A 13,035-nucleotide genomic window follows, 5' to 3' on the forward strand; every position below is an offset into this window, starting at 1 on the left:
AGTGCCATCACGGTTGTTTTTACCTTGCTGTGCACGCTCTCTGGGTTTGTTGTATTTATGCACATTTCAGTATCAAGTATTAAAAACAGGAACCACTTTTTTTTTTTACTTTTTGGGACATAGTAGTACTGAGACATTTCGGTCTAGTTATTGGCTTGCTAGCTATGCTTAGCCTGGGCCCACAGTTTTACTGTTGTTAAGCTCATTAGTCCAGATCGAATTTCTTCTGATTCTGCATGAGGTGTTCTTGGGAAATGTAGCGTTAGCTAGCAAAGTTGTACCCACCCTTAAACACACACCATATTGTCAAAAGTATTTACTCACCCATTCAGCTCATTGAATTCAGGTCTTCCAGTCACTTCCCTGGTCACAGGCTTAAAAAACCAAGCACCTAGTCATGCAGACTGCTTCTACAAACATTAGTGAAAGAATGGGTCACTCCCAGGAGCTTAATGAACTCCAGCGTGGTACCATGTCAGGATGACTCACCTGTCTGATGAAATTTCCTCACTACAAAGTTTTCCACAGCCAACTGTCAGTGATATTATGACTAGGGGTGGGAATCGATTACTATCTCACGATTCGATTCGATTCCGATTTTGGGGGCCACGATTCGATTCAAAATCGATTTTTGATTCAAAACGATTTGAATTATAAAAATTTCTGCTTCTGGCTTATGAATCTTATTGAAAAAAAAACCCTCCATAATATACACTGGTCCTGGAGCAAGTAATGTGTTACAAAAACAATAAAATGTGCAGGAATGTGGGTCCTCAGTGACAGAGGAATCACTGGGATATCACAATGACGTTAATGAACAATAAATACATAAATAAATAACACTGCTTTATTACCAGGCTACTAGCGGTGGTGTGTAGGTGACGCTGCTGGGCTGATGTGATGATAGCAGTGGAGCGCTAAAGTTCAGGAGCAGCTGCTGATTAACTAGTTAATTTAAGGTCGTTGTATTTCTTCAGAAAGGGGGCAGGAGGTGGAGAAATTAATTCATATTGTCCATTCCTTAATTCCTCTGTGATGAGGAGCTGAAATGAGCTCTGATTAGCTTATTGTTATTTTTCCGTTCCGCCTTAAATGCTGCAGCCCGCTGCCACCTGTAGCGTTATTTAAGGTGGAACTGGAAAGTTAGCTTGTTAGCTAGCTAACAGTTACTGAAACTAACTACTAGCGATCTTTTTTATGCTTGTTATGAAGCATTCTGCCATAAAACATTAAAACTACACGTTAATCTAAGGTAATATAGTGCTTGTTCTGCCATCTTACCGGTGATTCTCAAACACCTACTACGCTCTGTGTGGGTCTGGAAGACCTCGGTTTGAAGGGACAAGCGGGTTGCCAGGTCCAACAAAAATACCCAGCCCAAAATCAGTCCAAAACCCGCCCCTCAGAATCGATTTTGGGACATTTTAAATCGATTCTGAATCGTAGTAAATGAGAATCAAGATTCTTATGTGAATCGATTTTTTGGCACACCTCTAATTATGACACAGTGGAAGAGACTGAGAACAAGTCCATCACTACAGATCATATTAACTAAAGAACTGTAGAGGGTAGAGAGATCCATGGAATGGGTTTTCTTGGCTGAGCAGCTCTATCACAAAATGCAAAGCAGGCCAGCAGATACTTGCAGACCCTGGCAACATAGTGTAGATAAAGAGAACCAAATCAAACAAAGGAGACAATAATATAGTACTTGCTTATTTATCTATAGAGGAAGACAATCCAATATAACTTATCTGTGAGTAGTTTTCAGTATCTGGTGGGACCCCTCTTGTGCAGCAGGACTTTAATGCTGACTTTAGTGCTTGTGTCCAGTCTTTCCACAACATTGGTTTCTAACCTTAATCCAATAGCATTTAACTTGACATTCATTTAGGTTCTTAATTGGTCTTGTTTCATATAAATATCGGGATAGTCAACAACGTTAGCGTACATCCTTTTTTTTCCATGCCATACACCCTTACCTAGCAGTATATAAATCGACTATGAAGTCTTACCTCAGGGGGGTGGCTTGGGAATGCCTACAACAGTAAAAGTTATGAGGGGTTATTTTGTTAGTGAGGTTGACCATTGACCAACATGCTAATTGTAAGGTGTTATGAATTATTTATATTTTTGTAATTTCATTGAGTGATGTCTGATGGTGGGTGTCAGGTGGATGGGAGGCTCTATTCCTAAAGTTGTGCAGACAGTTAACATTCCTCGATCCACAGTGTCATGTGTAATGGGAATAAGTAAAATGGTGCAGACAAATCACATCACCACATTCAGTGCAGGAAACCCCAGTCATTCCTCAGGTCATTTCCTTTCCCATGACATTAGCAGGTCAGTGTTATATGGTTGAGGGTGTGGTATAGGTGTGTTATTTGATGGTGCATTAAAACTGGGACTATTGCAAATGTACATATCAGTACATGATTTTACCTTAAGGTTATTCACACCCACTTTAGGTTTTCATATTCTGCTTTATCTTGGGGAGCTTTCACACCTCTCCTGTTTAGTCTAGACCTTTTTAATTTGTTTAGTTTGGTCTAAACAGAAGATAGCAGGTGTAAAACCAACTTTTAGTCCAACATTTGATCATTTGTGCTGTAAAGCTTTTTCCACAGGGTTACGTCATTTTTCGTGCCATGTAATTTTTTTCCCTTCCCAAAGTGTAGTGGACACCGCCTAAAATATTTCCTCAGTACAAACCCTGTTTCAGTTTCTTTTGGCAATAGACTCTCTCTAGCTGATTTACTTAGCATTATCTGTTTTGGATTGACCTCTGACCTTATAAGATAAAGCTTGGTACATAGGAAATGTGAGCTAATGCATATAAATTAACCTCATTATGGGATGGTATGGTATTATGGAGAAATTGAATGTTTACAAATGTATTATGTTTAGGACTCCTGGTAACACTAATCACAGTGCCTTTCAACGAAAAGAGCCAATCAGCTTGCAGATTTTGCAAAGAGCTGAGGAGTATGAGCATGCTTGTGGGGAGGCACATCCCCCCCCCCTCAATTTGGAGATCTGTGCAGGTGCAGTAGCCAAAGCAAGATGAAAAATCATGTTTTTTGTGCATTATTAACGTATTAAAGTAAAAATATTTTTCTGAAATGATAATTTGACCTTTTAGCATTTTTTTGTTATTCAGCTATTTGTCACTAAGTTGCATCCAGACTGCATAAAGCCCTAATTATTCAGTAACTACAATGAGTTATTCAGTAACTGTTATGAAACTAATGAAACGTTGATTGGTTGAGAGCCTGACCCACATGCGCTCTATTTAAGGACCCTTGCAGTTTAATGAGATAAATTAGGGTTAAAGGTGCTCGAAATGTTTGAGAATAAAGGAGAAGTTGAGCAAGATATACAGAGGAAAGCACTGCTGCGTGGGATTGGAGTTAGTTTGTGAATAAACCCAGCGTTTTATTGGTCATGGGTTTGTTTGTTCTCTCACACCATGTCAGCTGAGTGCCTTCATTTAAGATCAGCTACCAGTAAACGCCTGCAGGCTGTTTGATGTAACCAGTCGGCCCTGGCCAGAAGGCAGAACAGGAAAGTTGAGTGGTGGAAGCTGCTGCAGTGTGAAAGTGAATCCTTGTCCTGGATGAGTTTTTGTGGGGGAGGAGAAAACAAAGGTGTATGATTCCTCTCACAATAGAAGATGGATCTAATGTAACAACAGGAAGAGTGTTTCTCCCTGCAGTGGTGGATCCTGATGTGGGAGTTGGTTATTTTAAACTCAGCAGTGCTGTGTTTGTTTTGAAGGAGGGGTTGTTTGCTAATTTGATCAGTTTAATGAACCAAGCTTAACAAAGCACCACCAGTGAAGTATCTGGAAAATGTAACCAAAAACTCAGTCTGGTAGCCGGTCGTGTTCTTTTGATAGTGTATGACTTCACATTTAAACTATGTCTGTTTGGAGCATATCTCAGTAAAATGTCTCAGGACAGCTAGGACAGTTAGATTTAATTCATGTGATGTGACATCGGCCTAAACTAAGAGCTTGTCCTCTGTGCTCGGTGATCTGTGCTCTGTACCGCTTTCACATTTACCTTTTATTTAAAGAACCATTCCACAAAACTCGACATTTAACACTCCCCACACCACCCCACCTATTATAGTGTTCCCTTCTTCAACACAAATGTCCAACTATCGTCAGTGTTGGGAAGGTTACTTTTAAAATGTAATCCCTTACAGATTACTGATTACATCACTTAAAATGTAATTTGTAACGTAATCAGTTACATTACTTCAAGTGAGTAACGTAATCTGATTACTTTGGATTACTTACAATATTGTCATTTTTTAAGCCTGAATGAATGTAGCAACCACATATTGCATATTATTCTTTTATTTTTCTTTCCAGTTAACAATTAGATAAACAAATAAAACAGCCTTTTTAATCACTCTATAAAAATACTTATGAAAACATTTCATCAAACAATTTTATGAAACACTTCTATAAATTGATGATAAAACCATTAAAAACATAAAAAAACAAACAATGTAACAACAACTGTAAGCTATCTATTTGCAGATTTGCCACCAGTGTTAATTTTGACAACAAATTTTTAGGGCTGGCCCGAATAGCTTTTTTTGAGCTCCGGATATTCGGCACTGATTCGAAGCGAATATTCGTTTTTAAAAAAAGAGGTAAAAAAAAGCAAATCACGGCCCCTTTAATCCACTGAAAAATGTTCAATTTGCTCTGACCAACGAGACATATTCACCCCGGATTTTTGGTGTTTTTATCCCATATTTTTTCTGTGTTTTTAGCCCAGATTTCTTTGTGTTTTCATCCCGGAATTTCTGCTGCCCCACACCGCGGCTTATCCGCTGCGTAAGCAGGCTAGGAGGCTGCTGCTGCACGGTTTCTCTGCTGCGCAAGCCAGCCCAGTAAATTGCTGTTTGTGTTTTCACACTTAGGCTATTTGCTTAAAAAAACAAACAAAAAAAACGTTTGTTCAGGAAGTATTTTATATTCTTAAACATTGTTAATTATATTAGAGGACAGTCATTGTAAACTGTACTTGGTCTATTTCGGTTAAAGGATTGTGCAGGGCATATTACTGATTTTGTATTTTTGCACTTGGGCTATAAGCTCAATATTAAATATTTCGTTTGTTTAGAAATTATTTTATATTTTTAAACCATGTTAAATTATATTAGAGTAGAGGAAAGTCATTGTTAATGACGTTATTGTACTTGGTCTATTTCGGTTTAAGGATTGTGCAGGGCATAGCCGTATTACTGATTTTGTATTTTTGCACTTGGGCTATAAGCTCAATATTAAATATTTCGTTTGCTTAGAAATTATTTTATATTTTTAAACCATTTTAAATTATATTAGATAAGAGGAAATTCAGAAGAACAGAAGTGGTTAGAGTGAGGTGGAACTCTGGAAAGGAGAAAAAAAACGAATATCCGAATACCAAAATTAAAAACCGAATACCTACTCAACGAACGAATATCCGAATACCCGAATATTCGGGTCCAGCCCTACAAATTTTGATTTATTCTTAGTCATAGTTTTGTGATGAAAATAGCATTTAGTTTTATTCACAATTTAGTCATCTGAAATGTTTTTAGTTTTAGTCGACTTAATGTCATAAGAATATAGTCGACTAAAATGTAAAGGGTGTAAATGTAAATGCTTTTTCATCAGTTCCCTTGAATTATTAACTATACACTTATACGAAATGAAACGTTTAATAACCACTTGAGTAATATTGTTAATGTTTGAATGTGAAATATATTTATATATGATTTAATGTATATTATTATTATTATTGTAGGTGTGTGACTATACATATTTTACATTTAAAATTTTGCTCTAGAAATCAGGTCATAAAACATCTGAATAGTTAAATTATAGTTTAAACAGAGCTGTAAATGCAAAAAGAGCTTTTGAAGGATCTAGTTTTATCTCCAGCACTAACCCAGCACACCTACTGGAGCTACAGTCTATAAATGAGATCAAAAACACACATTCACACAGTCCTGTAGAGATGCTCTCAGGATGTACTGAGAGACTTTATGAGTTAAAGTGAGAAACTTATGAGAAAGTGCTGTAAGAAACTTTACACAGACTTTTGGGTTCATATATTCACTTATTTTATTGTTTTATTTTCGTTATATTATTGAGTTCCTTTCTGACCTGCTGCTGATTTAACACTAGCTATATCTTTCCCACTGTGAGACTAAACAGATGATCTGATCTTAATGAGTGAGTTCTGTATCAGTTCTGTGTTTTAGTGCACTGCTGAGTTAAACACCCCATCAGCTCATGAAATAACATCAGTATTAAAACGCTGCTCTCTGCATGGAGATCTGTGTGACTCTGCTCTGTAGAAGCTGAAAGATTAGTGTTTTTACCGGAGATGGAGTCGCTCCACGCGGTTTACACGTTATCTTGTTTTTCGCGACGTCAAAGGAGAAATATATCGCCTCTCCCCTCTCTGTCTCTCTCTCTCTCTCTCTCCCTGCTGAACACTGTCGAGTTAACTTCCAGTCGAGCTCCGTAACGACAGGTTAATTCCCGGGTTTGTAACTGAGCGCGCGGCGCTACTGCACGAGAGGCGGGTACTGATTGGATGAGTACCCCGCTTGTCCCGCCTCTCCACCTTCGCTAAAGTAGCAGTGATTGGATCCCTTCTTAACTGGTCCCTACCTTTCACAGAACTAAATCAGTGCTGATTGGATTTCGTCCCTGCCAAACATTTTCGTCTCGTTTTTATTCGTTGACCAAAATGTCAGTTAATTTCGTCTCGTTGTGTGAGCGCTGTCTGCCCCTCCTCCCTGTGTGTGTGTGCAGCGAGATGGGAGGAGGGGCAGACATCTGTCATATCAGAGCGATTCACTGCAAAATGTTATTTGCGTTTTGTCAGTGTTGAATTGGAAGAGCAAAAATAGGAAAGTACCGCAATGTAATCCTTTTATTTTAGCAGAGTAACTGTAATCTGATTACCACTTACTGAAGCAGTAACTGTAACGGATTACAGTTACATATAATTTGTAATCTGATTACGTAACGCCGTTACATGTAATCCGTTACTTCCCAACACTGACTATCGTATACTATCACCTAGGGGTGGGAACTGTTTTAAACTTTTTGATACCAATACCAGTATAGTACCTTGAATGTGATACTGGTACCCAAACAATACTTTTTCCAATACCTTTGTCTACATTGCAACCAAAAGATTAAAAAGCGATAATTATTCTCATACAGTGTATTTATTTAACAGCTGACATGAGTAATCTCATTCTCATACACAGAGACAACCGTACTTTTGTATCTTGTTGGGACAAACAAACAACGGGCATGATTGTGGCGCTTTATTAAGAAAAAAAAACAGCAGCATTACTTTAACCGCTCATTTTGGTCTGTCCCTTTTTGGTATCTAATTTCGAGACCCAACTCTGTCTGTGCGAAGAGCTATGCGCTGGTTATCATGTTCACCTCTCAGCACTAGGGTATTGGAGTCAAGTCCCTACTTGGGAGTTTCCATGCTCTTCTTGGGTCTGTGTGGGATTCCACCCGCAGTCCCAAAACATGGAGATCGGGTAAATTGGATACCTCATTTAAAATCCTTTAATTTTCCCCTAAAAACGTCACTTAGCATTATAATCTGCTGCACCTTTATGTGTGAATTTTAACTGTCAGGTTGTAAGGAGCAGTAAAGCCACTTCGCTGAAGTTCAGCGTAATACGGGAGTTTCAGTGAAGTTTCTCCAGCACCGAGACTGGAGCAGTGTTAGCATTAGCTGCTAGCAACTTGCTTTTTCGCTGTTGAACTGTAGTCTGCGTGTTTACAGCGTTAAAACAAGCTAAGTGGGATAAACTGCTAGCTAAGATCACCCTGACTTTCCAGAACACTCAGGGTTCTTTAGTCTAGCTAGTGCTACTAGTGCTACTACTGCTAACCACAGCTAGTGCTGCTGCTGCTAAGCCAGGGTGGTATCAGCTAGCGGTTTGTCCCATTTAGCTCGTTTTAACAAAAATGTTGGGAATGTTGGCTTACAGTAAGTGAACTAAAGCACTTTACTCACCCGAATAAACAGTTACAGGATGGAAATCTGTGTAGATTAACATCGTTTTTTTATTTTTTATTAAATTTTTTATAATTACAGTTTTGTTTACATTGGCAACCACCACTCACTGGGATCAAGCAAAGGAATTGGTGTTCTTTTTTTTCTGTTTTTTTGGGTTCTTTAGCTCACTTGATATACTAGCCTCTACTACAGATACACAGAGTATCAGCTGTTTTTAACTACCTAACCTGAGGACTGATGAGAAGCTTGTTTTTGAGAAACTTGTTTCTTACAGCCTTATAGCGCTAACAGCCTAGCCGCTAACAGCCTAGCCGCTAACAGCCTAGCCGCTAACAGCCTAACTGCTAAACCACTATCTGTGCGATTGTGTTCCAGCTAAATGATGTTGAAATCACGCCTGTCTAGAAGATAAAGCTTCAAACCTGCACACAGTTGAGTGAGACTGTTGAGGCACTAAAATACAGCTTTGGTGGCTTTGCTTCTCACATGAACAGAGAACACTGGCATTATCAGGCAGTGGTGAAACTTTCAACCAGGTGGACCTGTGTTTTTTTCCTTCCTGTTTTTAGAGAGTTCTTTACATCCTGTCCAATGTACACATGAATGAGCTTTTTTTGGCCTTTAGCAGGCACCAAGCTGAAATTTTGCACATCAGAGATTTCATTTTCATGAAATTTCTTTTTTTTTTTTTTTTTTAATAAGCTACTGCTTTAGTAAGCTAAGCTAAGACGGTCAGTCTGCCACTGTCCAGTGTTTTTAAACTGAGTGAGGGAAGCTATCTGTGGTGTTAAGAGAATAAAATGAAATGAAAATACGTGGAACTTCCCTAGTGTGAACAGTTGTTTTAAATAATCTATAAAAAAATTGAGTAGCTGTCCTCCTTTATCTGTTTACTATTAGATAAGACAATGGAGGAGGAAGGAATGTTTGATATAAGTTTGGTAAAAATGTGCTTTCAACAGTTTTATCTATCTGCTGAAAAGATGTTTAAATGAAAGTAACATACCTGTCCCCTGTGCATAATAGTTTGTCTTATTATCCTATTTCTACTGAAATGACCCACTCACCCCTCCTGGGAACTGTCCTCACATTCATTTACAGTTCATGTTTTATTTATTTATTTATTTTAAAGGGAGAACATTGTGGCTGGGTTCGTTTCTAGAATCACGTCTGTTAAGAAGCAAACTGATTCTAATCGTGCCTTGAAAACAAGGAGACAACGTGCAAATAATGATTCAGTTCTCTACGTGGGTAGCAGGAAATAAACATAACATATTTTTTGCACTGTAAGGTGCATTTAAAATCCTTATATTTTCCCAGAAATCGTCAATGCACCTTATAATCCGGTGCACCTTATGTATGAATTGTACCAGTCAGGTTTTAAGGAGCAGTAAAGCCACTCTTTTGAAGTACAGAGATATACAGGAGTTTTAGTTTAGTTTCTCCAGCACTGAGGCTGGAGCAGTATTAGCATTAGCCATTAACCACGCGTAGTGTTAGCTCTTTCGCTGTTCAGAGGTGAGCATATCGGACTGTAGCCTGTCTGTTTTCTGAGTTAAAACAAGCTACCTGGGACAAACCACTAGCTGATAGCGCCCTGGCTTACCGGAACACTGAGTTCCGGGCACCGTTTACTAGCGCTAAATGTTGCCAACTGCTGCTAGCGCTGCTGCTAACCACACTGTTGAAAATATTGGAAAAATCGAGCTTATTGTAAATAAACGAAAGCGCTTTACTTACCCAAATAAACTGTTTCCAGTGCTCATTTGACTTTAAAAGAAATTATGTTGGTTACTTAAAGGTGAAGCCTGCTGAATTAGATGGGAAACATGACCACACCCTTGTTCGCTAACAGTGTGTTTTAAAAATGCCCCTTACGTATAAAAAATTGACGTTCATTGATCATGCACCTTATAACACAGTGCGCCTTTATAGTCCATAAAATAAGGTAAATCTAAGTGTTATAAATTACTTGTAGTGAACAGTAGAACGTGCTTTAAGACAAAATAAGTAAAAAACCTACATTGCATAAACAAAAAGTTTTTGTGTTTAAGGCTGTGCCGTACCGTCCTGTACAGGTGTGAACTCGTTAACCCAGTTAGGTTTTCTGTTTTCATTTGCTGTGTTGCTTAATCATGTTCTGCACTATACTTACTCTGTGTTTCTGTGTGTTCTTTTTCAGAGTAAACCGTATGTATTTGATAGAGTTCTACAGTCCAACACGACCCAGGAGCAAGTATATAATACTTGTGCTCAGAAGATTGTCAAAGGTATGTGTTTCCACTACAGCTTTCAGAACAGTGTCTGCTGAAACCAATCAGTCTGGATCAAGAGGCTCAAGAATGTAAATATAATCTGTCTTCATCTGCCCCTGTTTACAGATGTTCTGGATGGCTATAACGGAACCATTTTCGCTTATGGGCAAACGTCTTCTGGCAAAACGCACACAATGGAGGTAAGAGATTGAGGCTTTTAAACTACAGTATCCATTAAAATTATATTTATTTTGGCAGAAATCAAAATAGATCAAAATGTAACATTTAACAGAATAGTGGTACCAGATATGTTTTTTCCTAGACGTTTCAGTTTTGCCACTTTTTCATAAGTGAATGAAATAAATAGCATAAATTTGTCTTTGTCTTGCTTTTCAAAGAAAAAAGCTATTACAAAACTACCATTTGACTTGTGTAATAAACACATTATTAACATCTCGACAGACAAACCAACAAAGCACAATACATTTACATCAGCAGCCCCAGTGCCTTAGTAGTGCTGTTTTAATTTAGAATTTACCTTAGCAGTGTTGTTCTAATGACACACGAGTAAAATGTACACAGAGAAAGGCTGCCAGACATTGGATAAACAAACAAATTCTAATACCAATTTAGCTATTGTTACTATCCTAGTCCTGTACAGATTTGTGAAGAGGTAGAATACTGGTACTGAGTGTTAATCTCTGAAGTTTTAATTCTGATGTTGGTTGGATTTTCCTACTGGCTGCTTTTCTCACTTTCTGCATTTTATAAAGCAGTGCTCTGAGACTGTGGGGACTGTGAGCCTGCTGCCACTGCTTTAAAAAGCCCTAACATTAAAGAAAACCAGACAATAAATTAGTTTTTCTGTATAAATTATTTGGTATTATTTCTTACCACAAACACAGAGTGCTTTATTTCTTTGAAATACTGTGAAGTTATTGGGATTATCCCCTTTGTATTAATGTGTTTGAGTGCTGTTTTGTTTTTGTTGATTTCCTTAACATGTAAAGTTTTTTTTTTTCTTCCAGGGTAATCTCCATGACACAGACTCGATGGGAATTATTCCCAGAATAGTGCAGGACATTTTTAACTACATTTACTCCATGGATGAAAACCTGGAGTTTCATATCAAAGTAAGTTTTCTTTTTTTTTCTGTCTTTTTTTTTAATCGTCTTTATTTAAAATCCATTTCTTTTTCTAATGTTTGGTGTAATGCATGTTGTTATTTTCTGGCTGCAGGTTTCATATTTTGAGATTTATTTGGATAAGATTCGGGATCTTTTGGATGGTGAGTTATGTTATTGGGGGGGGGGGGTGGGGGGGGGGTTGTTGGGGTTAACTAGGTTAAGTAAAGCTAAGCTAAGTAAATAAGACTGTAATTCTAAAAAAAAGAAAAAAAAAAGGGTTGGCGCTAGTAAATGCTGCTCAACAGCACTAAACTGAGGAGCCCTGAGTGTTCCGGTAAGCCAGAGCGCTATCAGTTAGTGGTTCTTTCCATGTAGCTTGTTTTAACATGGAAAACGCACAGGCTACAGGCTAATGCTAATGCCACTCCAGCAGTGCTAGCCGGGTTTAGCAGTAGGCTACAGGCTGATAATACTCACCTGAACAACGAAAGAGCTAGTGCTTAGCATGGTTAGCGGATAATGCTAATACTGCTCCAGTCTTGAGTCTCGGTGAATGAGAACTAAACTGAAACTTCTGTAACGCTGTACTTCAGAAGAGTGGCTATACTGCTCCTTAATTAATACATGAGACACATGTTTTTTTGGAAAAATTAAACGATTGTGTGCCTTATAGTGCAAAATACAGTAATTGCACTCGTTGTAAAGACTGAGACAGTGTTTATTGTATATTGAATTGTAAATACAAGAATGAATGTAAATTGAATTATCTTTATATCAGTATTGTGTATTAATTACAACAATATTTTGTGATTAGTAATGATTACAATCATGATTAGACACAAAATTAAATGCTACTTCCCTGTAGTTTTGGGAGGAAGACCTATCATAGTATAGCATAGTCCTGGCAGACAGACTAGGGAAACTGTGTTTCAGTATTTACTGTTTATAATATCTGAGGGTAGACTCTGTAGGCTGTGTTAACTTTATACCATGATTAATTTGCAAAAAAATATATATATTAACCTGAAGTTTTTCTTTCTCAGTGTCAAAGACTAATCTATCAGTACATGAAGACAAAAACAGAGTTCCCTATGTGAAGGTAAGGTTAAACGTTTTTTGCATTTGGGTTGTAATATTGTTCTTACACAAGTTAATCTCATTGTTTTCACTGTTTACTGGCTATTGGTCCTGGCTTTTCACACCCAACACTAGAGGCTGAGCTGCTTTACACTATAAAAGGGCCCAAACAGTGGCTTGCAAAAGTATTCATACCCCTCGTCAAAAGTTTTTTATTGAGGATTAAGGGAATAGACCAACACAAATCATAGCCGGTTCAGGTCCAGCTTCATTCCCATCACCATTACTCTGCTGAACTACACATCTCACCCATAAACCTAACTCTCATACTATACTCACTGGACTATCTACTATCAGTCGTTATCATCATTATTGTTATTATTTCTTTCTTCCAAGTGTGATGTGATGCTACTCTGCAGCAATGCTGCATTAGCAGCAGTTCGAAAAGAGGTGGAGTCTGACTTCACATGTATCGGAGGAGGCATGTGCTGGTCTTTACTCTCCTGGTGT

The 13,035-nt window shown here is 38.0% G+C and overlaps 1 protein-coding gene across 1 annotated transcript in view; it reads left to right on the forward strand.

The window, feature by feature from the left end:
- The window catches only part of LOC103038215 (kinesin-1 heavy chain), a 37,372-nt gene that overhangs the window by 2,514 nt on the left and 21,823 nt on the right, over positions 1 to 13,035 (forward strand). The window contains exons 2-6 of the mRNA XM_007240943.4: positions 10,249 to 10,336; positions 10,448 to 10,521; positions 11,350 to 11,454; positions 11,561 to 11,609; positions 12,492 to 12,547. Coding sequence (XP_007241005.3) covers positions 10,249 to 10,336; positions 10,448 to 10,521; positions 11,350 to 11,454; positions 11,561 to 11,609; positions 12,492 to 12,547 — 372 coding nt within the window. The remainder of the gene's footprint in view (positions 1 to 10,248; positions 10,337 to 10,447; positions 10,522 to 11,349; positions 11,455 to 11,560; positions 11,610 to 12,491; positions 12,548 to 13,035) is intronic.

Source organism: Astyanax mexicanus, chromosome 4 (assembly GCF_023375975.1).
Source record: "Astyanax mexicanus isolate ESR-SI-001 chromosome 4, AstMex3_surface, whole genome shotgun sequence".
NCBI lineage: Eukaryota > Metazoa > Chordata > Actinopteri > Characiformes > Acestrorhamphidae > Astyanax > Astyanax mexicanus.